This window comes from Eleutherodactylus coqui, chromosome 13, assembly GCF_035609145.1.
Source record: "Eleutherodactylus coqui strain aEleCoq1 chromosome 13, aEleCoq1.hap1, whole genome shotgun sequence".
Taxonomy (NCBI): domain Eukaryota; kingdom Metazoa; phylum Chordata; class Amphibia; order Anura; family Eleutherodactylidae; genus Eleutherodactylus; species Eleutherodactylus coqui.
The window spans coordinates 2,552,348-2,580,338 of NC_089849.1; the positions used below are offsets into that span (position 1 = coordinate 2,552,348).

At 54.0% G+C, this 27,991-nt stretch overlaps 1 protein-coding gene across 2 annotated transcripts in view; it reads right to left on the reverse strand.

Annotated features, from left to right (window-relative positions):
* The window catches only part of EYA2 (EYA transcriptional coactivator and phosphatase 2), a 142,489-nt gene that overhangs the window by 44,523 nt on the left and 69,975 nt on the right, over positions 1–27,991 (reverse strand). For both annotated transcript variants that reach the window (XM_066586102.1, XM_066586101.1), the window contains exons 3-6: positions 24,053–24,097; positions 21,628–21,676; positions 20,365–20,507; positions 16,710–16,826 (exon numbers count right to left, since the gene is read on the reverse strand). In XM_066586102.1, the coding sequence (XP_066442199.1) occupies positions 16,710–16,826; positions 20,365–20,507; positions 21,628–21,676; positions 24,053–24,097 (354 nt within the window). The remainder of the gene's footprint in view (positions 1–16,709; positions 16,827–20,364; positions 20,508–21,627; positions 21,677–24,052; positions 24,098–27,991) is intronic.

Here is a 27,991-nt window from a genome sequence, read left to right on the forward strand (position 1 = left end):
ACAGACCCCCAAGAGAAGGCGACACCGAGGAACAGACCCCCAAGAGAAGGCGACACAGAGGAACAGACCCCCAAGAGAAGGCGACACAGAGGAACAGACCCCCAAGAGAAGGCGACATAGAGGAACAGACCCCCAAGAGAAGGCGACACAAAGGAACAGACCCCCAAGAGAAGGCGACACAAAGGAACAGACCCCCAAGAGAAGGCGACACAAAGGAACAGACCCCCAAGAGAAGGCGACACAAAGGAAGGACCCCAAGAGAAGGCGACACAGTGGAACAGACCCCCAAGAGAAGGCGACACAGTGGAACAGACCCCCAAGAGAAGGCGACACAGTGGATCAGACCCCCAAGAGAAGGCGACACAAAAAAAGGACCCCAAGAGAAGGCGACACAGTGGAACAGACCCCCAAGAGAAGGCGACACAAAGGAACAGACCCCCAAGAGAAGGCGACACAAAGGAACAGACCCCCAAGAGAAGGCGACACAAAGGAACAGACCCCCAAGAGAAGGCGACACAAAGGAAGGACCCCAAGAGAAGGCGACACAGTGCAACAGACCCCCAAGAGAAGGCGACACAGAAGAACAGACCCCCAAGAGAAGGCGACACAGAGGAACAGACCCCCAAGAGAAGGCGACACAGTGGAACAGACCCCCAAGAGAAGGCGACACAGTGGAACAGACCCCCAAGAGAAGGCGACACAGTGGAACAGACCCCCAAGAGAAGGCGACACAGTGGAACAGACCCCCAAGAGAAGGCGACACAGTGGAACAGACCCCCAAGAGAAGGCCACACAGTGGAACAGACCCCCAAGAGAAGGCGACACAGAGGAACAGACCCCCAAGAGAAGGCGACATAGAGGAACAGACCCCCAAGAGAAGGCGACACAGAGGAACAGACCCCCAAGAGAAGGCGACACAGAGGAACAGACCCCCAAGAGAAGGCGACACAGAGGATCAGACCCCCAAGAGAAGGCGACACAAAAAAAGGACCCCAAGAGAAGGCGACACAGTGGAACAGACCCCCAAGAGAAGGCGACACAGTGGAACAGACCCCCAAGAGAAGGCGACACAAAGGAACAGACCCCCAAGAGAAGGCGACACAAAGGAACAGACCCCCAAGAGAAGGCGACACAAAGGAAGGACCCCAAGAGAAGGCGACACAGTGGAACAGACCCCCAAGAGAAGGCGACACAGTGGAACAGACCCCCAAGAGAAGGCGACACAGTGGAACAGACCCCCAAGAGAAGGCGACACAGTGGAACAGACCCCCAAGAGAAGGCGACACAGTGGAACAGACCCCCAAGAGAAGGCGACACAGTGGAACAGACCCCCAAGAGAAGGCGACACAGTGGAACAGACCCCCAAGAGAAGGCGACACAAAAAAAGGACCCCAAGAGAAGGCGACACAGTGGAACAGACCCCCAAGAGAAGGCGACATCGAGGAACAGACCCCCAAGAGAAGGCGACACAGAGGAACAGACCCCCAAGAGAAGGCGACACAGAGGAACAGACCCCCAAGAGAAGGCGGCACAGAGGAACAGACCCCCAAGAGAAGGCGACACAGAGGAACAGACCCCCAAGAGAAGGCGACACAGTGGAACAGACCCCCAAGAGAAGGCGACACAGTGGAACAGACCCCCAAGAGAAGGCGACACAAAGGAACAGACCCCCAAGAGAAGGCGACACAAAGGAACAGACCCCCAAGAGAAGGCGACACAAAGGAAGGACCCCAAGAGAAGGCGACACAGTGGAACAGACCCCCAAGAGAAGGCGACACAGTGGAACAGACCCCCAAGAGAAGGCGACACAGTGGAACAGACCCCCAAGAGAAGGCGACACAGTGGAACAGACCCCCAAGAGAAGGCGACACAGTGGATCAGACCCCCAAGAGAAGGCGACACAAAAAAAGGACCCCAAGAGAAGGCGACACAGTGGAACAGACCCCCAAGAGAAGGCGACACAGTGGAACAGACCCCCAAGAGAAGGCGACACAGTGGAACAGACCCCCAAGAGAAGGCGACACAAAAAAAGGACCCCAAGAGAAGGCGACACAGTGGAACAGACCCCCAAGAGAAGGCGACACAGTGGAACAGACCCCCAAGAGAAGGCGACACAGTGGAACAGACCCCCAAGAGAAGGCGACACAGTGGAACAGACCCCCAAGAGAAGGCGACATCGAGGAACAGACCCCCAAGAGAAGGCGACACAGAGGAACAGACCCCCAAGAGAAGGCGACACAGAGGAACAGACCCCCAAGAGAAGGCGGCACAGAGGAACAGACCCCCAAGAGAAGGCGACACAGAGGAACAGACCCCCAAGAGAAGGCGACACAGTGGAACAGACCCCCAAGAGAAGGCGACACAGTGGAACAGACCCCCAAGAGAAGGCGACACAGTGGAACAGACCCCCAAGAGAAGGCGACACTAGGAAGGACCCCAAGAGAAGGCGACACAAAGGAACAGACCCCCAAGAGAAGGCGACACAGTGGAACAGACCCCCAAGAGAAGGCGACACTAGGAAGGACCCCAAGAGAAGGCGACACAAAGGAACAGACCCCCAAGAGAAGGCAACACAGAGGAACAGACCCCCAAGAGAAGGCGACACAGAGGAACAGACCCCCAAGAGAAGGCGACACAGAGGAACAGACCCCCAAGAGAAGGCGACACAGAGGAACAGACCCCCAAGAGAAGGCGACACAGTGGAACAGACCCCCAAGAGAAGGCCACACTAGGAAGGACCCCAAGAGAAGGCGACACAAAGGAACAGACCCCCAAGAGAAGGCGACACAGAGGAACAGACCCCCAAGAGAAGGCGACACAGAGGAACAGACGCCCAAGAGAAGGCGACACAAAGGAAGGACCCCAAGAGAAGGCGACACAGTGGAACAGACCCCCAAGAGAAGGCGACACCGAGGAACAGACCCCCAAGAGAAGGCGACACAGAGGAACAGACCCCCAAGAGAAGGTGACACAGAGGAACAGACCCCCAAGAGAAGGCGACACAGAGGAACAGACCCCCAAGAGAAGGCGACACAAAGGAACAGACCCCCAAGAGAAGGCGACACAAAGGAACAGACCCCCAAGAGAAGGCGACACAAAGGAACAGACCCCCAAGAGAAGGCGACACAAAGGAACAGACCCCCAAGAGAAGGCGACACAAAGGAACAGACCCCCAAGAGAAGGCGACACAAAGGAACAGACCCCCAAGAGAAGGCGACACAAAGGAACAGACCCCCAAGAGAAGGCGACACAAAGGAAGGACCCCAAGAGAAGGCGACACAGTGGAACAGACCCCCAAGAGAAGGCGACACAGTGGAACAGACCCCCAAGAGAAGGCGACACAGTGGATCAGACCCCCAAGAGAAGGCGACACAAAAAAAGGACCCCAAGAGAAGGCGACACAGTGGAACAGACCCCCAAGAGAAGGCGACACAGTGGAACAGACCCCCAAGAGAAGGCGACACAAAGGAACAGACCCCCAAGAGAAGGCGACACAAAGGAACAGACCCCCAAGAGAAGGCGACACAAAGGAACAGACCCCCAAGAGAAGGCGACACAAAGGAAGGACCCCAAGAGAAGGCGACACAGTGGAACAGACCCCCAAGAGAAGGCGACACAGAAGAACAGACCCCCAAGAGAAGGCGACACAGAGGAACAGACCCCCAAGAGAAGGCGACACAGTGGAACAGACCCCCAAGAGAAGGCGACACAGTGGAACAGACCCCCAAGAGAAGGCGACACAGTGGAACAGACCCCCAAGAGAAGGCGACACAGTGGAACAGACCCCCAAGAGAAGGCGACACAGAGGAACAGACCCCCAAGAGAAGGCGACACAGAGGAACAGACCCCCAAGAGAAGGCGACACAGAGGAACAGACCCCCAAGAGAAGGCGACACAGAGGATCAGACCCCCAAGAGAAGGCGACACAAAAAAAGGACCCCAAGAGAAGGCGACACAGTGGAACAGACCCCCAAGAGAAGGCGACACAGTGGAACAGACCCCCAAGAGAAGGCGACACAAAGGAACAGACCCCCAAGAGAAGGCGACACAAAGGAACAGACCCCCAAGAGAAGGCGACACAAAGGAAGGACCCCAAGAGAAGGCGACACAGTGGAACAGACCCCCAAGAGAAGGCGACACAGTGGAACAGACCCCCAAGAGAAGGCGACACAGTGGAACAGACCCCCAAGAGAAGGCGACACAGTGGAACAGACCCCCAAGAGAAGGCGACACAGTGGATCAGACCCCCAAGAGAAGGCGACACAAAAAAAGGACCCCAAGAGAAGGCGACACAGTGGAACAGACCCCCAAGAGAAGGCGACACAGTGGAACAGACCCCCAAGAGAAGGCGACACAAAGGAAGGACCCCAAGAGAAGGCGACACAGTGGAACAGACCCCCAAGAGAAGGCGACACAGTGGAACAGACCCCCAAGAGAAGGCGACACAGTGGATCAGACCCCCAAGAGAAGGCGACACAGTGGATCAGACCCCCAAGAGAAGGCGACACAGAGGAACAGACCCCCAAGAGAAGGCGACACAGTGGAACAGACCCCCAAGAGAAGGCGACACAGTGGAACAGACCCCCAAGAGAAGGCGACACAGAGGAACAGACCCCCAAGAGAAGGCGACACAGAGGAACAGACCCCCAAGAGAAGGCGACACAGAGGAACAGACCCCCAAGAGAAGGCGACACAAAGGAACAGACCCCCAAGAGAAGGCGACACAAAGGAACAGACCCCCAAGAGAAGGCGACACAAAGGAAGGACCCCAAGAGAAGGCGACACAGTGGATCAGACCCCCAAGAGAAGGCGACACAAAAAAAGGACCCCAAGAGAAGGCGACACAGAGGAACAGACCCCCAAGAGAAGGCGACACAGAGGAACAGACCCCCAAGAGAAGGCGACACAGAGGAACAGACCCCCAAGAGAAGGCGACACAGAGGAACAGACCCCCAAGAGAAGGCGACACAGAGGAATAGACCCCCAAGAGAAGGCGACACAGAGGAACAGACCCCCAAGAGAAGGCGACACAGAGGAACAGACCCCCAAGAGAAGGCGACACAGAGGAACAGACCCCCAAGAGAAGGCGACACAGAGGAACAGACCCCCAAGAGAAGGCGACACACAGGAACAGACCCCCAAGAGAAGGCGACACAGTGGAACAGACCCCCAAGAGAAGGCGACACAGTGGAACAGACCCCCAAGAGAAGGCGACACAGTGGATCAGACCCCCAAGAGAAGGCGACACAAAAAAAGGACCCCAAGAGAAGGCGACACAGTGGAACAGACCCCCAAGAGAAGGCGACACAGTGGAACAGACCCCCAAGAGAAGGCGACACAGTGGAACAGACCCCCAAGAGAAGGCGACACAAAAAAAGGACCCCAAGAGAAGGCGACACAGTGGAACAGACCCCCAAGAGAAGGCGACACAGTGGAACAGACCCCCAAGAGAAGGCGACACAGTGGAACAGACCCCCAAGAGAAGGCGACACAGTGGAACAGACCCCCAAGAGAAGGCGACATCGAGGAACAGACCCCCAAGAGAAGGCGACACAGAGGAACAGACCCCCAAGAGAAGGCGACACAGAGGAACAGACCCCCAAGAGAAGGCGGCACAGAGGAACAGACCCCCAAGAGAAGGCGACACAGAGGAACAGACCCCCAAGAGAAGGCGACACAGTGGAACAGACCCCCAAGAGAAGGCGACACAGTGGAACAGACCCCCAAGAGAAGGCGACACAGTGGAACAGACCCCCAAGAGAAGGCGACACTAGGAAGGACCCCAAGAGAAGGCGACACAAAGGAACAGACCCCCAAGAGAAGGCGACACAGTGGAACAGACCCCCAAGAGAAGGCGACACTAGGAAGGACCCCAAGAGAAGGCGACACAAAGGAACAGACCCCCAAGAGAAGGCAACACAGAGGAACAGACCCCCAAGAGAAGGCGACACAGAGGAACAGACCCCCAAGAGAAGGCGACACAGAGGAACAGACCCCCAAGAGAAGGCGACACAGAGGAACAGACCCCCAAGAGAAGGCGACACAGTGGAACAGACCCCCAAGAGAAGGCCACACTAGGAAGGACCCCAAGAGAAGGCGACACAAAGGAACAGACCCCCAAGAGAAGGCGACACAGAGGAACAGACCCCCAAGAGAAGGCGACACAGAGGAACAGACGCCCAAGAGAAGGCGACACAAAGGAAGGACCCCAAGAGAAGGCGACACAGTGGAACAGACCCCCAAGAGAAGGCGACACCGAGGAACAGACCCCCAAGAGAAGGCGACACAGAGGAACAGACCCCCAAGAGAAGGTGACACAGAGGAACAGACCCCCAAGAGAAGGCGACACAGAGGAACAGACCCCCAAGAGAAGGCGACACAAAGGAACAGACCCCCAAGAGAAGGCGACACAAAGGAACAGACCCCCAAGAGAAGGCGACACAAAGGAACAGACCCCCAAGAGAAGGCGACACAAAGGAACAGACCCCCAAGAGAAGGCGACACAAAGGAACAGACCCCCAAGAGAAGGCGACACAAAGGAACAGACCCCCAAGAGAAGGCGACACAAAGGAACAGACCCCCAAGAGAAGGCGACACAAAGGAAGGACCCCAAGAGAAGGCGACACAGTGGAACAGACCCCCAAGAGAAGGCGACACAGTGGAACAGACCCCCAAGAGAAGGCGACACAGTGGATCAGACCCCCAAGAGAAGGCGACACAAAAAAAGGACCCCAAGAGAAGGCGACACAGTGGAACAGACCCCCAAGAGAAGGCGACACAGTGGAACAGACCCCCAAGAGAAGGCGACACAAAGGAACAGACCCCCAAGAGAAGGCGACACAAAGGAACAGACCCCCAAGAGAAGGCGACACAAAGGAACAGACCCCCAAGAGAAGGCGACACAAAGGAAGGACCCCAAGAGAAGGCGACACAGTGGAACAGACCCCCAAGAGAAGGCGACACAGAAGAACAGACCCCCAAGAGAAGGCGACACAGAGGAACAGACCCCCAAGAGAAGGCGACACAGTGGAACAGACCCCCAAGAGAAGGCGACACAGTGGAACAGACCCCCAAGAGAAGGCGACACAGTGGAACAGACCCCCAAGAGAAGGCGACACCGAGGAACAGACCCCCAAGAGAAGGCGACACAGAGGAACAGACCCCCAAGAGAAGGTGACACAGAGGAACAGACCCCCAAGAGAAGGCGACACAGAGGAACAGACCCCCAAGAGAAGGCGACACAAAGGAACAGACCCCCAAGAGAAGGCGACACAAAGGAACAGACCCCCAAGAGAAGGCGACACAAAGGAACAGACCCCCAAGAGAAGGCGACACAAAGGAACAGACCCCCAAGAGAAGGCGACACAAAGGAACAGACCCCCAAGAGAAGGCGACACAAAGGAACAGACCCCCAAGAGAAGGCGACACAAAGGAACAGACCCCCAAGAGAAGGCGACACAAAGGAAGGACCCCAAGAGAAGGCGACACAGTGGAACAGACCCCCAAGAGAAGGCGACACAGTGGAACAGACCCCCAAGAGAAGGCGACACAGTGGATCAGACCCCCAAGAGAAGGCGACACAAAAAAAGGACCCCAAGAGAAGGCGACACAGTGGAACAGACCCCCAAGAGAAGGCGACACAGTGGAACAGACCCCCAAGAGAAGGCGACACAAAGGAACAGACCCCCAAGAGAAGGCGACACAAAGGAACAGACCCCCAAGAGAAGGCGACACAAAGGAACAGACCCCCAAGAGAAGGCGACACAAAGGAAGGACCCCAAGAGAAGGCGACACAGTGGAACAGACCCCCAAGAGAAGGCGACACAGAAGAACAGACCCCCAAGAGAAGGCGACACAGAGGAACAGACCCCCAAGAGAAGGCGACACAGTGGAACAGACCCCCAAGAGAAGGCGACACAGTGGAACAGACCCCCAAGAGAAGGCGACACAGTGGAACAGACCCCCAAGAGAAGGCGACACAGTGGAACAGACCCCCAAGAGAAGGCGACACAGAGGAACAGACCCCCAAGAGAAGGCGACACAGAGGAACAGACCCCCAAGAGAAGGCGACACAGAGGAACAGACCCCCAAGAGAAGGCGACACAGAGGATCAGACCCCCAAGAGAAGGCGACACAAAAAAAGGACCCCAAGAGAAGGCGACACAGTGGAACAGACCCCCAAGAGAAGGCGACACAGTGGAACAGACCCCCAAGAGAAGGCGACACAAAGGAACAGACCCCCAAGAGAAGGCGACACAAAGGAACAGACCCCCAAGAGAAGGCGACACAAAGGAAGGACCCCAAGAGAAGGCGACACAGTGGAACAGACCCCCAAGAGAAGGCGACACAGTGGAACAGACCCCCAAGAGAAGGCGACACAGTGGAACAGACCCCCAAGAGAAGGCGACACAGTGGAACAGACCCCCAAGAGAAGGCGACACAGTGGATCAGACCCCCAAGAGAAGGCGACACAAAAAAAGGACCCCAAGAGAAGGCGACACAGTGGAACAGACCCCCAAGAGAAGGCGACACAGTGGAACAGACCCCCAAGAGAAGGCGACACAAAGGAAGGACCCCAAGAGAAGGCGACACAGTGGAACAGACCCCCAAGAGAAGGCGACACAGTGGAACAGACCCCCAAGAGAAGGCGACACAGTGGATCAGACCCCCAAGAGAAGGCGACACAGTGGATCAGACCCCCAAGAGAAGGCGACACAGAGGAACAGACCCCCAAGAGAAGGCGACACAGTGGAACAGACCCCCAAGAGAAGGCGACACAGTGGAACAGACCCCCAAGAGAAGGCGACACAGAGGAACAGACCCCCAAGAGAAGGCGACACAGAGGAACAGACCCCCAAGAGAAGGCGACACAGAGGAACAGACCCCCAAGAGAAGGCGACACAGAGGAACAGACCCCCAAGAGAAGGCGACACAAAGGAACAGACCCCCAAGAGAAGGCGACACAAAGGAACAGACCCCCAAGAGAAGGCGACACAAAGGAAGGACCCCAAGAGAAGGCGACACAGTGGATCAGACCCCCAAGAGAAGGCGACACAAAAAAAGGACCCCAAGAGAAGGCGACACAGAGGAACAGACCCCCAAGAGAAGGCGACACAGAGGAACAGACCCCCAAGAGAAGGCGACACAGAGGAACAGACCCCCAAGAGAAGGCGACACAGAGGAACAGACCCCCAAGAGAAGGCGACACAGAGGAATAGACCCCCAAGAGAAGGCGACACAGAGGAACAGACCCCCAAGAGAAGGCGACACAGAGGAACAGACCCCCAAGAGAAGGCGACACAGAGGAACAGACCCCCAAGAGAAGGCGACACAGAGGAACAGACCCCCAAGAGAAGGCGACACACAGGAACAGACCCCCAAGAGAAGGCGACACAGAGGAACAGACCCCCAAGAGAAGGCGACACACAGGAACAGACCCCCAAGAGAAGGCGACACACAGGAACAGACCCCCAAGAGAAGGCGACACACAGGAACAGACCCCCAAGAGAAGGCGACACACAGGAACAGACCCCCCAGAGAAGGCGACACACAGGAACAGACCCCCCCAGAGAAGGCGACACAGAGGAACAGACCCCCCCGAGAAGGCGACACAGAGGAACAGACCCCCCCGAGAAGGCGACACAGAGGAACAGACCCCCAAGAGAAGGCGACACAGAGGAACAGACCCCCAAGAGAAGGCGACACAGAGGAACAGACCCCCAAGAGAAGGCGACACAGAGGAACAGACCCCCAAGAGAAGGCGACACAGAGGAACAGACCCCCAAGAGAAGGCGACACAGAGGAACAGACCCCCAAGAGAAGGCGACACAGAGGAACAGACCCCCAAGAGAAGGCGACACAGAGGAACAGACCCCCAAGAGAAGGCGACACAGAGGAACAGACCCCCAAGAGAAGGCGACACAGAGGAACAGACCCCCAAGAGAAGGCGACACAGAGGAACAGACCCCCAAGAGAAGGCGACACAGAGGAACAGACCCCCAAGAGAAGGCGACACAGAGGAACAGACCCCCAAGAGAAGGCGACACAGTGGAACAGACCCCCAAGAGAAGGCGACACAGTGGAACAGACCCCCAAGAGAAGGCGACACAGTGGAACAGACCCCCAAGAGAAGGCGACACAGTGGAACAGACCCCCAAGAGAAGGCGACACAAAGGACTAGACCCCCAAGAGAAGGCGACACAAAGGACTAGACCCCCAAGAGAAGGCGACGCAAAGGAACAGACCCCCAAGAAAAGGCGACACAGAAGAACAGACCCCCAAGAAAAGGCGACACAGAGGAACAGACCCCCAAGAGAAGGCGACACAGAGGAACAGACCCCCAAGAGAAGGCGACACAGAGGAACAGACCCCCAAGAGAAGGCGACACAGAGGAACAGACCCCCAAGAGAAGGTGACACAAAGGAACGACCCCAAGTCTAAGCGATACTTCCACAGGATACATAATGTGTTCAGCACATTATTCACCTTCCTCCTGTTATACTTCCTTTCTAGGACACCACATCCAGAGCTGCGCTCACTATTCTGCTGCTTTCCCTTGGATGGTGGTTTATATACAAGCTACACCAAGCTAATCAAGAAAAACTGTGACTGCAGCTTTGGATGTAACTTGAGTATAATGCATGATGTCAAATGCGAGCCTCATCTGCACTCCCGTGATGCATGGCGGAGATTCTGGTAACCGGAAACCAGCGTCATTATAAATGCAGCTCTGGAAGCAACTAGAGTATAGTTAAAGGGACAGTGTTCTACACACATTTAGATGTATAGAGGTAAATCCTCTGATGAAATGTTACATGCCGACTGCCCACTGTACAAGTGTTCTTGTGGCCGGCGTGATACCCTGGCGCTCCCAATGAAGAAAGCGGAGTCCCTGGGACGCCCCGGCATTGCTGTTGTATTCACTGTAGTTAGTGTTATATAATGTATTTACCAAGTAAGGAGAAGCCCCCCGCGCTGTAGGTGATCCCCAGCATTTTAGTCTAGGAGGCTGAATAGTTTACATCTGTTCTACCATCTAAATCCACAGGAGACCACCCCCACCCAAGACTTCCAGAGCAGAATTTACCTTCATCCCCACCAAAAAAATGACAAGGTCCTGAGTGAATTAAAGCCTCTATGCTCCTCAGCAGGCGGTGACGCTGTCAGGATGGGCCCCCTACCATCAAGGAGCTCCCACCCACAGATGCCTCTCTGCAATGGACGAGATATAGAAGACCTACAGCACCTTGTTACAATGTATCAGTGCAGTAACAGGTATAACACAGACACAAGGTTTATCATTACTCCTAGGACTGGGCGCGGTATCCCAGGCCACTGCTGCATGTCTCCAGCTGCTGAACGGTTAACTCCAAGAACAAAAAAAAAGACTAGTGATCATTCAGGGTAAAGTCAGCGCCGCCGCCGGGGCCCAAATTACTCAACTGAAAGCAAGAGCCAGAGGCAGCGCACATTTTTGGCCTGATCACCAGCTCGCAGGTCGTGGTCATCCTCTGTGCTGCTGTGTAATAACCAGCTTCAGTCTGATTGCATTTTGGTCCCTTTCGTGTTTCGTGGCCAGATGTTACAGGAATAGGAGGGAACATGGAACATTTTAAGGAGTAGTGGAAGGTATGGTATCTCTACCAGCTGGATACCGTGAACATCACCCCGACGGCACCAAATTCTGACCTCCCATCAGCAACAGGAATCTGGCTCCATCTGACCAGGAGATGTTCCTCCGCTGCTCAGTGATACAAGTTTTGCGCTCTTTTGCCCGCTGGAGTCTTCCTGTTTCTCTTAGACACAATGGCGCTGGAACTGGTCGTCCGCTGTTATACCATCCGTGCGGAGGAACGGCGAGTTGTGCGTTCGGACACGTTAGTTGGAGCTCCAGCGTTGTATTCAGCTGACTGTGCAGCCTGTTGGTCAGAACGATTCCTGACATCCTCCTCCGACCCCTTTCAGTGATGAGTTGTTTCCGTCCACAGGATCCCCTTCCGCTGGATGTTTTCCTCGATCGCGCCATTCTCTGTATACTCTCCACACCGTTACATGAGAAAACCCGCCGCGGTTGGCGGCGAGACCCCGGCTAGTCCAGCACCAATGACCGGCCTCGCTGGAAGTCGCTCCGATCGCTGGATCTTCCATCTAATGTGGATTCACAGTGAAACTGATCGACGGAAAACTTGTCATGTGATTTTATGCCGCACTCCGGGGTCACGGGGAGAATTACCGTACAGGGGGCGCCAATCGTGAGAGGGCCGGGGCTCTAATGAAGTGACAGGGATTCTAACAGCAGGGCGGGGCTTTAGTTGAGGGGGGGCTTTAATAAAGGCGCCATCCAGGGCAGCTAATAACCCGTCCTCAGGTGTGAGGGTAGTGGTTGTAGCTTTTCTGATGGTTGGCCAGCTGTCAGATCCCCGGAGCCTTGCTATATGTGTCTCCATGTATCTGGGTAATCCGATCTATGGGCGCTCATATGTATCGTTCGCTGCATGTACACGCATGATGTGACACCTCCTCATCAGCTGCGGGGGGTTCTTTCACCAGAGTTTGTGTCTCCATCAGGGGTTAGGAATCATTTGCTGGGATCCCCCCGGGATTTGGGTAAATTTATAAATACATCTGGGGTTTTCAGCTGTCGATGGCCGTCACTCCGGAGGGGCTCATCCCTGGGAGGCCGAGCCTACAGTAGAGCCTGCTTTATGGGAGGAAAGAGGGAAAATAAGGATTTCTTCTCTTGTTGCCGGAGGAAATGCGCTTAACCTGTCAGCAAAGGGCGAAGGCTGGCAGCCTTACAGCGTGGGAAAGGCCTGTCACCTCACCTCGGGACATAGCACCAAAGTATAAACATGACCCCGACACTCCCCGGCCCTGAGCTACGAGGACACCGGGCAGATAATACACATCTACCAAAGATTACAGCATGGATTTTGGAAGGTGGGAATTGGTCTGCTCCCCATTATTTCTGCTGCTGGGAGTCCATTTTTAAGCCCAATGTAATATAAAATGTGGGCTGTTGGTCGCTAGACCCTGCAGGGGCAGCTCTGGGCTCCTGCCCACAGGCCGTGGCACCGACACCAAATACTAAGTACATACCAAGCATTTCTCAGGCAGAACAAAGTGTTTCTTGGGAAGGATGGCTGGCAGAGCCTGTGGGTCTCCGCCAGGACAAGTCGCAGATTTTACATTTCACGTCATGTTGGAGGATTCTGCGCGCTTCACCGAGACAGCTGAACGCATCACTGGAAACAATAAGCCAGCCATTAACCCTTCAATCACTAGCAAACCCTCAGGACTTCAGGGAGAGGAACAAACCTGGACGCAGTCTGTGCAAAATAACCCGCTCATGACAAGATAATTAGTACAACGGAGGACAATGTGCGGCTACAAACAGACCGAGATAAGCCGGGGGCTTGGGGGGGGGATGGGGAATGAAGGTCAGTGCTGATAAATGTAAGGTTCTGCACATGGGCAGGAGAAACGGATGTCACCAATATACACTAAATGGGGTACTGCTAGGGAAAAGACCTGGGGGACTAGTGGGCTGTAGACTAAACTGGAGCAACCAATGCCAGTCAGCTGCTGCAAAAGCTAATAGAGTCTTGGGGTGCAGTAAAAGAGGTATAGGGCCGAGGGGCGAGAACATTATCCCCCCACTATATAAGGCACTTGTCAGGCCTCACATGGAATACTGCGCACAGTTCTGGTCACCGGGGCTCAGGAAAGATGTTACAGTGCTGGAGGGGTACAAAGAAGGGCAACTAAACTAATACATGGAATGACGGGACTGGAATACCCAGAGAGGCACCAAAACTGGGATTATTCACCCTGGAAAACAGACGGCTAAGGGGCGACCAAATAACTATGTATAAGTACATGAGGGGACGATACAAGGATCTCTGCCAGGATCTGTTTATACCCAGGACTGCGACGGTAACAAGAGGGCATCCGCTACGTCTAGGAGAAAGCAGGTTTCATCACCAACACAGCAGGGGGTTCTTTACTGTAAGAGCAGTGAGACTGCGGAACTCTCTGCCTGAGGACGTGGTGATGGCAGGATCCATAGAGGAGTGTAAGAGGGACTGGATGTCTTTCTATGATATTACAGGATATAGACAGTAGGTGACTGGCGGGTTGGTGATCCGGAGATCTTCAGTCTGACATTATGGAGTCGGGTAGGATATTTTCCCTCCACAATGGGGTAAATTGGCTCCTGTCTCATTGGGGTTTTTTGTGACTTCTTCTGGATCAACAAGGGGGGTGGAAACAGACTGAACTAGATGGACATCCTCTCCCTCCAGCCTCACATACTATGTTACCTGTGACCCGGCCTGCTGGGGCCTAAATGATGTGCTGCATTTTTTCATGTTTGCCTCTCCCCATTTCAGCGGCCGCAGCGGTTAGGCTTATCCCATTGATGTGACTTATGACACTCTGCTTTAGGGTTTGTTCCCATGTAGAGTAAATGCTGCAGCATTTCTGCATCAAAAACTGTGAATTCCCGGAGGATTACATTGTTTACAATGGGGAGACCATGCTATGATCGCATGCACCTAGCACATGGAAACAATGGGTGATGCGAGGACACGCCCAAAGACAGGACGTGCCACGATTTCTTTCCCGCATCGTTTTTGTGTACGACCCCATTCAAAAGAATGCGGTTCATATTCGTGCGAGATTTGTGTGACTCATACATACCGTGCATTATATACCTATATGGCGCCTGTCCTGTTGGTGGGCGGCGGGGCACATACCGTGCATTATATACCTATATGGCGCCTGTCCTGTTGGTGGGTGGTGGGGCACATACCGTGCATTATATACCTATATGGCGCCTGTCCTGTTGGTGGGCGGCGGGGCACATAACGTGCATTATATACCTATATGGCGCCTGTCCTGTTGGTGGGCGGCGGGGCACATACCTTGCATTATATACCTATATGGCACCTGTCCTGTTGGTGGGCGGCGGGGCACATACCGTGCATTATATACCTATATGGCGCCTGTCCTGTTGGTGGGCGGCGGGGCACATACCGTGCATTATATACCTATATGGCGCCTGTCCTGTTGGTGGGCGGCGGGGCACATACCGTGCATTATATACCTATATGGCACCTGTCCTGTTGGTGGGCGGCGGGGCACATACCGTGCATTATATACCTATATGGCGCCTGTCCTGTTGGTGGGCGGCGGGGCACATACCGTGCATTTGATACCTATATGGCGCCTGTCCTGTTGGTGGGCAGCGGGGCACATACCGTGCATTTGATACCTATATGGCGCCTGTCCTGTTGGTGGGCGGCGGGGCACATACCGTGCATTATATACCTATATGGCGCCTGTCCTGTTGGTGGGCGGCGGGGCACATACCGTGCATTATATACCTATATGGCACCTGTCCTGTTGGTGGGCGGCGGGGCACATACCGTGCATTATATACCTATATGGCGCCTGTCCTGTTGGTGGGCGGCGGGGCACATACCGTGCATTATATACCTATATGGCGCCTGTCCTGTTGGTGGGCGGCGGGGCACATACCGCGCATTATATACCTATATGGCACCTGTCCTGTTGGTGGGCGGCGGGGCACATACCGTGCATTATATACCTATATGGCGCCTGTCCTGTTGGTGGGCGGCGGGGCACATACCGTGCATTATATACCTATATGGCGCCTGTCCTGTTGGTGGGCGGCGGGGCACATACCGTGCATTTGATACCTATATGGCGCCTGTCCTGTTGGTGGGCAGTGGGCCACATACCGTGCATTTGATACCTATATGGCGCCTGTCCTGTTGGTGGGTGGCGGGGCACATACCGTGCATTTGATACGTGTATGGCGCCTGTCCTGTTGGTGGGTGGCGGGGCACATATCGTGCATTTGATACGTATATGGCGCCTGTCTTGTTGGTGGGCGGCGGGGCACATACCGTGCATTTGATACGTATATGGCGCCTGTCCTGTTGGTGGGCGGCGGGGCACATACCGTGCATTTGATACCTATATGGCGCCTGTCCTGTTGGTGGGCAGTGGGGCACATATCGTGCATTTGATACGTATATGGCGCCTGTCCTGTTGGTGGGCGGCGGGGCACATACCGTGCATTTGATACGTATATGGCGCCTGTCCTGTTGGTGGGCGGCGGGGCACATACCGTGCATTTGATACCTATATGGCGCCTGTCCTGTTGGTGGGCAGTGGGGCACATACCGTGCATTTGATACGTATATGGCACCTGTCCTGTTGGTGGGCGGTGGGGCACATACCGTGCATTTGATACGTATATGGCGCCTGTCCTGTTGGTGGGCGGTGGGGCACATATCGTGCATTTGATACGTATATGGCGCCTGTCCTGTTGGTGGGCGGCGGGGCACATACCGTGCATTTGATACCTATATGGCGCCTGTCCTATTGGTGGGCGGTGGGGCACATATCGTGCATTTGATACGTATATGGCACCTGTCCTGTTGGTGGGCGGCGGGGCACATACCGTGCATTATATACCTATATGCCACCTGTCCTGTTGGTGGGCGGCGGGGCACATACCGTGCATTTGATACCTATATGGCGCTTGTCCTGTTGGTGGGCGGCGGGGCACATACCGTGCATTTGATACGTGTATGGCGCCTATCCTATCGGTGGGGCACATACCATGAATTTAATACCTATATGGCGCCTGTCCTGTTGGTGGGCGGCGGGGCACATACCGTGCATTTGATACGTGTATGGCGCCTGTCCTGTCGGTGGCGTGCTGAAGCTAGAGCTATAGCTCAGGAAGCTGCTCTGTCCAGGAGAATGGCTCAGACTGTCTTCTGTTTTGATATCTAAAAAAGAAAAGACAGGAATAAACATGGCGGCAGCACGTGGCGTCCAGCAGAGCGGTCACCAACATAGTAAGAGGGCAATGAGCAACACAAAAGACTGCAGCGTATTGGCAGCAGCACAATTCTACACGTCATCTGCTACTGGAGGCCGGTTTCGCACAAGCATATGTGAACTTTAGGATCTGTGATGCTGCGAGCCCAGAGCCGGAGGAACGTAGGAGCGCATCAATACATAATATACTGGTGTGAAGCCGGCCCTAATGTCCAGGTTGTACCGCATGAGATGTCAGACTTGATGCAGGAAACTCGTCCTCTCCAGGTGACAGTCTAGTCCCACTACTGAGTGTGCCCTGATGCTTGTTGGCTTGCAGGCAGCATCAGTCTTCAGCTGTGAACCGCCGATATGAAGACAATCAGATTGTTGACCTTGTAGAGAGTACTGAGAAGTGGAGCATGGCAGTCCTTTACAGGTGGCTCAGTGGTAAAGTACGCTCTGACTGTAGGTCTTGCACTGTGAGCCCTGAGCGGCCCCCTCTCCATCCACAAACCCCTCATTGCTGGCAGGTGGGAGCCCCTCGCCCTCAAGAGCGCTGACCCTAATAGGTAATGTGCAGCATCTGGAGCCGCCGACCCGCAGACACAACCCAGTAGCGCCGCGTTTCACCTGCTCGCTATACTCCCTCGAAGCCCTCCGGTTCTCACAGACCACAATAACCATGGAAAGGCAGACGTACAGGGGGGCTCTGCAGCCGGACGCCTCACCCGGGGGCAGCAGGTCACATGATAAGGCCGAGGCTGTTGGATGCACATACGAGCCCCCACCCAATATTTCCTGCTAGACCCCCAAGGCCACCACATCTGCTTGTAATTCGATCCATGTCTCCACAACAAAAAAATCCCAGAAAGCGGATCTACTTACTGATATACTGATACAAGAGGGCTGGTAGAAGCACCACAAGCCCCAGCATGCAGACAGCCAGACTGCTAACACAGGTAAGGACACTGATGGACCACCACTGTACTTATACTGAGGGGGGCTGCTTAGTACTAGAATTGCACAAAAATGCCATATACAGGGCATCAGGCTACATAGTACCTGTAGTGCACCGCACAGGCCTACAACCTATCAATGACTGCAGGGCCATCAGGCCTCCCTGCAGCTCATAGGTGAACCACACTGCCTCCCCCAGCGTTTACAGCTGCACTGCACCTCATAGGTGAACCACACTGCCTCCCCCAGCGTTTACAGCTGCACTGCACCTCATAGGTGAACCACACCGGCCCCCCAGCATTCACAGCTGCTCTGCACCTCATAGGTGAGCCACACCGGCCCCCCAGCATTCACAGCTGCTCTGCACCTCATAGGTGAGCCACACCGGCCCCCCAGTGTTCACTGCTGCAGCGCACTTCATAGGTGAGCCACACCGGCCCCCCAACGTTCACTGCTGCACTGCACTTCATAGGTGAACCACACTGGCCCCCCAGCATCCACAGCTGCTCTGCTCCTCATAGGTGAACCACACCGGCCCCCAAGGATTCACAGCCGCAGTGCACCTCATAGGTGAACCACACCGGCCCCCAAGGATTCACAGCCGCAGTGCACCTCATAGGTGAACCACACCGGCCCCCAAGGATTCACAGCCGCAGTGCACCTCATAGGTGAACCACACCGGCCCCCAAGGATTCACAGCCGCAGTGCACCTCATAGGTGAACCACACCGGCCCCCAAGGATTCACAGCCGCAGTGCACCTCATAGGTGAACCACACCGGCCCCCAAGGATTCACAGCCGCAGTGCACCTCATAGGTGAACCACACCGGCCCCCCAGCGTTCACAGCTGCTCTGCATGTTGCTCATAAATACGAGGTACTGGTTAATATTTTGGCCAAAATACACAAACTCCCGACCCGCAGCCATATACTTACTGATATACTGATACAAGAGGGCAGGTAGAAGCACCACAATCCCCAGCATGCAGATGTCTCCATAGCGTTCTCCATCAAAAACAGGAGAAGCTTACAGAGCATTGCCCGAAATCAACGCCCATAGTGGGAAATATTTCCCGGGGTATATGGACACATCACACACATACAGCTCCTCCCCCGAGGTATACGGACACATCACACACATACAGCCCCTCCCCCGAGGTATACAGACACATCACACACATACAGCTCCTCCCCCGGGGTATACAGACACATCACACACATACAGCCCCTCCCCCGAGGTATACGGACACATCACACACATATACAGCCCCTCCCCCGGGGTATACAGACACATCACACACATACAGCTCCTCCCCCGAGGTATACGGACACATCACACACATACAGCCCCTCCCCCGAGGTATACAGACACATCACACATACAGCCCCTCCCCCGGGGTATACAGACACATCACACACATATACAGCCCCTCCCCCGGGGTATACAGACACATCACACACATACAGCTCCTCCCCCGAGGTATACGGACACATCACACACATACAGCCCCTCCCCCGAGGTATACAGACACATCACACATACAGCCCCTCCCCCGAGGTATACGGACACATCACACACATATACAGCCCCTCCCCCGGGGTATACAGACATATCACACACATACAGCTCCTCCCCCGAGGTATACGGACACATCACACACATATATAGCCCTTGTCCTCACACGTCTTTCTGCAATGTAATACTGTTCTAGATACCTACAGGAATACATTTTCTTCTGGATACAGTTGTTCAGTCCTGAGACAGATAGTAATTTTGTAACTATTTCCCAGTTCTCTGACTGCAGCAATGAAGGATTTGCATTCTCGCTGTCCTTGCTAGTGTACAGCCAGGAGCTTTCTCGTCGTACACACCGATGGTCCATGAGTAAAGCCCCTTTTACACGGGCCGGCAGTCTGTGAAGTGACTGCACGAGGGCTGATGTCACACCGAAAGTCCTGCCGGCTGCTCGCGGGCTTCTCATCCGCTTCCCCTCCTTTGGGAAGCGCTGAGTGGGAAACTGTCACACAGAACAAGAAGCTGGCAAGCCAACAAGGTTTTTTCAGCTGACGGAAAAGTGAGCTTAAACAGCCACTAACGATAGGTGAGCGAGATTTTTGCTCGCTTTCGCTAATATGAATGGAGTTTGTTGCATTCATTGTGCGCAAAAGGGCCTTAAGCCGGCGGTGTGAGTGCGGATCCTGTAGGCTGAGGTTACCTGAAGATTCCGCTTCTGACACTGAATATAAATATGGATGACTGTGCCAGCAGCCCCTAGGACGCTTGTAGATGTGCGTGAGATTTCACGTCCCCCAATTTCCACATCCTCTGGAATGAGTCAGTCCTGCCAGGAATTGCAGCAAATGTCTCCAGCCGGATACCAAGCATTGTTGCTGGTCAGTGAAATCTTGGCCTGTGTCCCGCGACCCGTTCCTTCAACCACATCACTGCTAGACGTTTGTGGCGTGCCAGAAGAATACAGTGATAGCGAGCGTTACCGCTACTAAACAACAAACCACATGGGAAGGTGGAGAAGAGACGGGTGACTTACTGTAGGATGGGATGGCGTAGGCCTGTCCAGGGGGAGGGTACGTGGAGTACGCTGCTGCCTGCTGAATGCCTGCACTGTACTGCGTCTGTCCATAGGCGGCCATCGCTGGGATGGATGGGGGGGACACTATATGGGGGTAATGCCTGCAACGGAAAGGACAATAACTGTGACTCCATATGGAATGTAACAAGGACTACAACTCTCATCCTGCCTGCGGATCGCATTCCATCATCAGTAGAGCTAGAATGGGGGATGGGGCAGTTCCGGCTATTCATACATCAGTCTGGGGCTCATTCACACGGGCCATGCGTGTTTCAGTCGTATCTATGTGTATTTGGTGCATTTTTCTGTGTGTGTATTCACTACATTTTTTTCAGGCACGCAAAAAAAAAAAGAACCACAAGAAGGCCTACAGTCACTTGCCAAAATGCATAAAAACGCATGCAATTGCATATTTACTGCATTTTTGCGCAATTGCATAGACTTTAACGAGCGATTTTGGGAATATGGATAAAAATCGGATAGGACTCTACTTTTTTCACGCAACCAAAAGTCAAGTGAAAAATGCACTGAATCCAATGGGGTTTATTCTGCACATAGCATGGAGGGTCAGTGGGCCCGTGTGATGGGGAGTGAGAGGTCCGCGGCAGACAGAAGCTGGCCCAAGGGGCGAGCAAGGCATAACTTTTGGGGCAAGTACAGGGTCTCCCAGAATGTGGAACTCTTTGTGCACATGGGTCGATAATTCCACCCAAATGCCGTCCCTGCAATGACGCTGAATGTGAGAATTCGCTACTGACACTGCAGATTCCGCGTGAGGATCGGCACCAAAAGCCACAGCAGACAGTGGATCCCTTTTGTGGTGAATTCCGCTAAGTGAGCCTTCCCTCAGACAGGCGGCATTTAGCAGAGAAGGACCAATCCCACGCTGTGTTGCAACGAGCGCACTGATCGGCGCTCGCTCCCGGCGGAGGATCGCTGGTGGGCATCGTTACTACCGTCACTCGTCCTCATGCAGCCAGCTGTATCTCCGCTCCCCATAATTAATATGCGCCAATGTTTGCAGGACGTTTCGTGTTTCTCTACAGGCGTGCAGCTAGTGTCCGGACGCACAGAAAAATGCAACTGCATCAAAACGACAGAAAGGTGGCATTTTTACATGACTGTGTGACGCGGGCCTTCATGTCCGACCTGGGGGGTTCAGGTAGGTCCCAATGAGACAACCCTCCGCAGCTCCAGAACTACCTGCTGTGCGCTGCTTACCTGGGGGGAGTCACTGCAGGGGCGAATTGCTGGGATTCTTTACTGCTGCCTAAAGAAAGAATCAGAAAAGACAAGTTTATCACCTCGTTGTGAAGCCGCGCTGAATTCTGGGAGGGCCAATATACGAGGTGCGCAAGCAGCCCCTCCCCCACTTTCTGACAACATTCTGGAAGGATCTAATTATCTAGTGGGACATATCCCACTTTCCGTTAGTTATTCCCCTTCGGGGTGCGATATTTGTCAGAGTGCGGTTTGTTATTGTTCAGGTGGGATTTCTGGGCCGGGCATTGTTGACAGCGGCGACGGGGTTTTCAGGTACTTCTGGTGGCAGTAGGGTTTTTGGGGCTTTACATAGGTTTGTCACAGGGCTGTCAGGACCCTCATGGTGGCTGCGCTGCGGGGGCTACAATGTAGTGATGTGGGCCCTTTTATGTGGCTTGACTATTCCCCTATACATTTGCTGCCCGCCTGTCAGCCGTGTGAGAGGGACGACAATCCGCCAACGAGCGAGGGGGCACTCTTCCATCAGCAGATTGAGTCTTTTCAGTGGTCGCTGCACGTCTCGCCGGGTGAACAGCGACATGTGCAGCCCGGCTCCTCGGAGAGGAGATCCCTCTGAGGCCGCGGCTATTTTGCCATGATAAAACGTTGTCTGACAATGGCGCCCGCGTGAAGCATTGGATTCCAATACATTCATTCACATGAGCGATTTTCAGGCGCATGGAGAAAAAAAAATCAAAACGTGACATTGGCGATTTTTTTCTCCTTTGGGAGCTTGAAAAGAGGGAAGGGCAGGAATTTAGCTGTGTCTGGCACAGGAAGACAGCTGGCGCCATATAACCCCTTAGTGACCGAGCTTTTTTTATTTTTCCATTTTCGCTGCATGAGGGCTCGTTGTTTGTTGCGGGACGACTTGTACTTTTCACTGCTACTATTTAATATGCCATATAATGGACTGAAATACTAAGTGGAGAGAAATGGAAAAAAACGACATTCCGCCATCTTTCGGTGCGTCTTGTTCCTACGGCGCACAAACTGCAACAACAATGCCCTGCCTACTTTATTCTGCGGGTCGGTGCGATTACTGCGATTACTGATTATTTTTTTGCTGTTCTACTTGTATTTTTTTAAGACATTTATTTTTTTGTAATTATTTTCTGTCTCCATTTTCTGCGCACGATAACTTTTTTATTTTCCCGTAGACGTAGTTGTGCGCGGCCCATTTTGTGCGGGACGTCCTGTCGTTTCCGTTGGTACCATTTCCGAATATATAAAACTTTTTGATCGCTTTTGATTACATTTTTGCTTGGAGACAGGGTGACTAAAGCAGCGCATTCAGGGTGTTCTTTTTTTCCCCGTGCGGAGAAAATAATGCGTTACTTTGATAGATTGGACTTTTACGGACGGAGCGATACTAAAAATGTATTTTTGCTTTCTGATTTAGATTATTTTATTGTGTTTTTTTAAAACTTTTATTAGTTTTATTTTAAATAATTAGTAAAACTTTGTTGTTTTTTTTCCATTTCGCGATGCAGCGTGAATAAGGCCTAATGATCGTTCATCCCCCTCAGCACTGATCAACATGCTTTATTAATTGGCGTTCATTACATTACATCTAAGCTGCCCCAGATCATTAATATGCACTGCTCCCCCGCCACTGACTGACAGAGTTCAGGGCTATTTACACGGAACAATTATTGCGCAAAACGAAAATGTGTGATAATCGTTACATCTAAATGCAAAAACATTGTTTCCTATTAGTTTTGCTTTTCACTTACTTTCAACCAGAATAAAAACCATTGCTGCTTCGCTTCACAGAATGAGCGCTACTCAGCGGTGATCTGATCTAATCGCCCAGCACGAGCGCCAACAACTAGCGGTGACGGCACCCGCTCATGCAGATTGTTTAGTTGCCAATCAGTGTAAATATAGAGAGACCAGTTAAGGCCCATTTAGACGGGATGAGTGTGGGGCAAACCATGGCCGCCCCTCGTCCCACACATACTGGCTGCGGGGCTCCTACATAAACCATGGATGATCAGCTGATCGCTCAGTGCAACCAGCAGTGGGTCAGTACTGAACAGCCGCTATGTTATGTCAATGGAGTAGGGCGGGGGAGCGAGGAGAGGAATCCCCTGCAGCCGCTTCGCTGTGGGCCAGCGATACTAGCTCCCCTGCAGCAGCGCCGCAGCCAGTATGTGCCCCAGGGGCGAGGGTCGGGTGTCGCAGGGACGACTTGTTGGGTATCTGTGCCTGACAAGTTGTTTCGTGGAAAATGGCCCTTAATCATTTGCGCAACATTATGCGGCAAGCATGTCACACAAGCGGTGTTGTAGCGGAGGCTTCATGCCGCACCACCAAGCTTGACCTGTAGCCCTTGCCTAATAGTGATGGGAAGTAAGGTGATCTGATCGGCAGGAGCTACCTGAGTGGGGAAAACCGTCTCTGGCCGATGATTTCTTCTGCTTATCTGGAAAAAAAAGAGAAAGACAACAATTAAACTTTGCTGCAATATGCGAACAAAATCAGCTTAATTGCTTCTTGTGTTTCCTGAGGACGCCGGCCAAGGAAAGTGCAAGTAATTGTGTCAGGGCTGGATGGGGATCACACGTAACCTGTGCTGTCCTGCACTTCCCATCATGTTCCTCCAGTCTCTTCTATCCCAGGTGAGGGTCAGCCTCATGGGCGTACAATGGGTTATGCTTCCAACCGCCCTAAATCAGGAATGCTGGACTGTATAGAGGAGCAGAACACATACAGTCCACGGCTGACCCCCCGCTGTGACCCGGGATAACCCAGGCCCTGGGCGCGTTTCGCTAAGCTCCCGTGTGGCAATATTTGCAGCTAATAATCCGCTAACCGTTCCATCATGCAATCATGGCTTCTCAAAGCCTTCCAGCATAATGTCAATGAACGCAACGCCTAAGATGTTGGCTGCCCACAGAGAACAAATCCGGGAGGTTTAATGGGTTACAAGGTGGGAACAACGTGCTACTCCTACACACGCGGCGAGCCGTCACCAAACCATGGGGTCCAGAGGTAATGAAGCCTTCTTGACGTCAGTGAATGGGAATGGTTAGTTCCATTTAGAGACCAGGACAACCCACTGGAAGCTATTCCTGCCTACACAGCTGACTGTTACAATGTTTCAGTGTAGAGTGCTAGCTGTTTGTGATATTAAGGCCGGCTGCACCATCCGACCCTGTGCCCAGCCGGTGATCCCGCGTACCTGTCATTTCTTGCAGTGTGCCGGCAGTCTTCTGTACTGCGGATGGTCCGGCCATCAAGCCATGGGACATGCGCAGTACAGATTTTCCCATGCCGTTGCCGGGCGATGACGCAGGTCCGCGACCTTTCCACAATGTCAATTGCAGAAGGGCTGCGGGTTGGACGGCTTCTATAGAAAAATAGAACATGCTGCAAATTTTCCTCCGCAAGCAGAAAATTGCAATTGATTTCCGCTGGTGTGCAGGAAAAATCGCTTCTCAATAGCATGTCATGGACGGTATTTGCTGCGGAACCTGGGGGCGGACGTTCAACCCGGCTGTGTGCAGCCAGCCTAAAAATCTCACAAAGATGAATCATTTCAGATTTCTTCCCACCTTCCGTGTGACCCGTTACCAGTACAATCCCAGGGAGAACAACTGTCATCTACACTGGGGCTCAGCTCTGGTGCGCAGCGCCCTCTTCAGGCCACCACAGATCTACACTGGGGTTCAGCTCTGGTGCGCAGCGTCCTCTTCAGGCCACCACAGATCTACACTGGGGTTCAGCTCTGGTGCGCAGCGCCCTCTTCAGGCCACCACAGATCTACACTGGGGCTCAGCTCTGGTGCGCAGCGCCCTCTTCAGGCCACCACAGATCTACACTGGGGTTCAGCTCTGGTGCGCAGCGCCCTCTTCAGGCCACCACAGATCTACACTGGGGTTCAGCTCTGGTGTGCAGCGCCCTCTTCAGGCCACCACAGATCTACACTGGGGTTCAGCTCGGCTGGGCAGCGCCCTCTTCAGGCCACCACAGATCTATACTGGGGTTCAGCTCTAGTGCGCAGCGCCCTCTTCAGGCCACCACAGATCTACACTGGGGTTCAGCTCTGGTGCACAGCGCCCTCTTCAGGCCACCACAGATCTACACTGGGGTTCAGCTCTGCTGGGCAGCGCCCTCTTCAGGCCACCACAGATCTACACTGGGGTTCAGCTCTGCTGGGCAGCGCCCTCTTCAGGCCACCACAGATCTACACTGGGGTTCAGCTCTAGTGCGCAGCGCCCTCTTCAGGCCACCACAGATCTACACTGGGGTTCAGCTCTGGTGCACAGCGCCCTCTTCAGGCCACCACAGATCTACACTGGGGTTCAGCTCTGCTGGGCAGCGCCCTCTTCAGGCCACCGCAGATCTACACTGGGGTTCAGCTCTGCTGGGCAGCGCCCTCTTCAGGCCACCGCAGATCTACACTGGGGTTCAGCTCTGGTGCGCAGCGCCCTCTTCAGGCCACCACAGATCTACACTGGGGTTCAGCTCTAGTGCGCAGCGCCCTCTTCAGGCCACCACAGATCTACACTGGGGCTCAGCTCTGGTGCGCAGCACCCTCTTCAGGCCACCACAGATCTACACTGGGGTTCAGCTCTGGTGCGCAGCGCCCTCTTCAGGCCACCGCAGATCTACACTGGGGTTCAGCTCTGCTGGGCAGCGCCCTCTTCAGGCCACCGCAGATGTACACTGGGGTTCAGCTCTGGTGCGCAGCGCCCTCTTCAGGCAACCACAGATCTACACTGGGGTTCAGCTCTGGTGCGCAGCGCCCTCTTCAGGCCACCACAGATCTACACTGGGGTTCAGCTCTGGTGCGCAGCGCCCTCTTCAGGCCACCACAGATCTACACTGGAGTTCAGCTCTGGTGCCCAGCGCCCTCTTCAGGCCACCACAGATCTACACTGGGGTTCAGCTCTGCTGGGCAGCGCCCTCTTCAGGCCACCGCAGATCTACACTGGGGTTCAGCTCTGGTGCGCAGCGCCCTCTTCAGGCCACCACAGATCTACACTGGGGTTCAGCTCTGGTGCGCAGCGCCCTCTTCAGGCCACCACAGATCTACACTGGGGTTCAGCTCTGGTGCGCAGCGCCCTCTTCAGGCCACCGCAGATCTACACTGGGGTTCAGCTCTGGTGCGCAGCGCCCTCTTCAGGCCACCACAGATCTACACTGGGGTTCAGCTCTAGTGCGCAGCGCCCTCTTCAGGCCACCACAGATCTACACTGGGGTTCAGCTCTGGTGCGCAGCGCCCTCTTCAGGCCACCACAGATCTACACTGGGGTTCAGCTCTAGTGTGCTCCCCTGTGCTCCATGGTACATGTAATGCCTTGGTGATGTCTTGGTCCCCTTCTTGCTGACGGTCTCCTCTGTGCTCCATGGTACATGTAATGCCTTGGTGATGTCTTGGTCCCCTTTTTGCTGACGGTCTCCCCTGTGCTCTATGGTATATGCAATGCCTTGGTCCCCTTCTTGCTGACGGTCTCCCCTGTGCCCCATGGTACATGTAATGGCTTGGAGATGTCTTGGTCCCCTTCTTGCTGACAGTCTCCCCTGTGCCCCATGGTACATGTAATGGCTTGGACAGGTTTTGCTCTCCTTCTCCTGACTGACACCTTCTAACAATCAGGCCCCTTTGATGTCTTGTAAGATCTTTACTGGCCCAGAAAATGTCAGTATAATCCTCCCAGTAGAGCGGATCTTCATATGGAGGCCCCAGAATCCCTGTCCGTAATGTCTGCGGAGTGCTGACTACTGTCTATCATTGGCTGATCCTGAGCCAAATATAAGGGGTGTGAGCCCTTACACAACCGCAGTTCTCTGGGATTGTCCCGATAACGGGGGACACGGAGGGGAGAGGCGGCAAATATTCATCTTTGTCGGGTTTTGGAACATGACAACAACCTGCTGCTTCACCGGCGCAAAGACCTTTTATATCCACTGTACCAGCCAGCTTATCTCCTACGGGAAGTATTCCAGTGTCACACGGGCAGAAGCGTGTGCTCGCACATGTGCGGGTATTACTGTACTTTACATTTGTGCACGCAACCATGTTCCGATTCATCAAAATGGGTAATTAGTCCGATATGTGCTCCTTACCGCACAAATACGCAGGGAAATAGCGCATGCAGGTTATGTTTTTGCACAATTGAAATAGACTTATGTGAAGGAAGCGCCTGAAATCAAAGGGTTCTATTCACTGTGCATTGTGCACAATAGCGTGCCCGTGTCACACAGGTCTTATTGAGACAATGCTTCTATGCACTGACAGCAAACAGAGATCTTGAAAGTGGTTGCAACTGAAATTCAAAAGGGGAGTCTTCACAAAAGTGTTTACACCAGA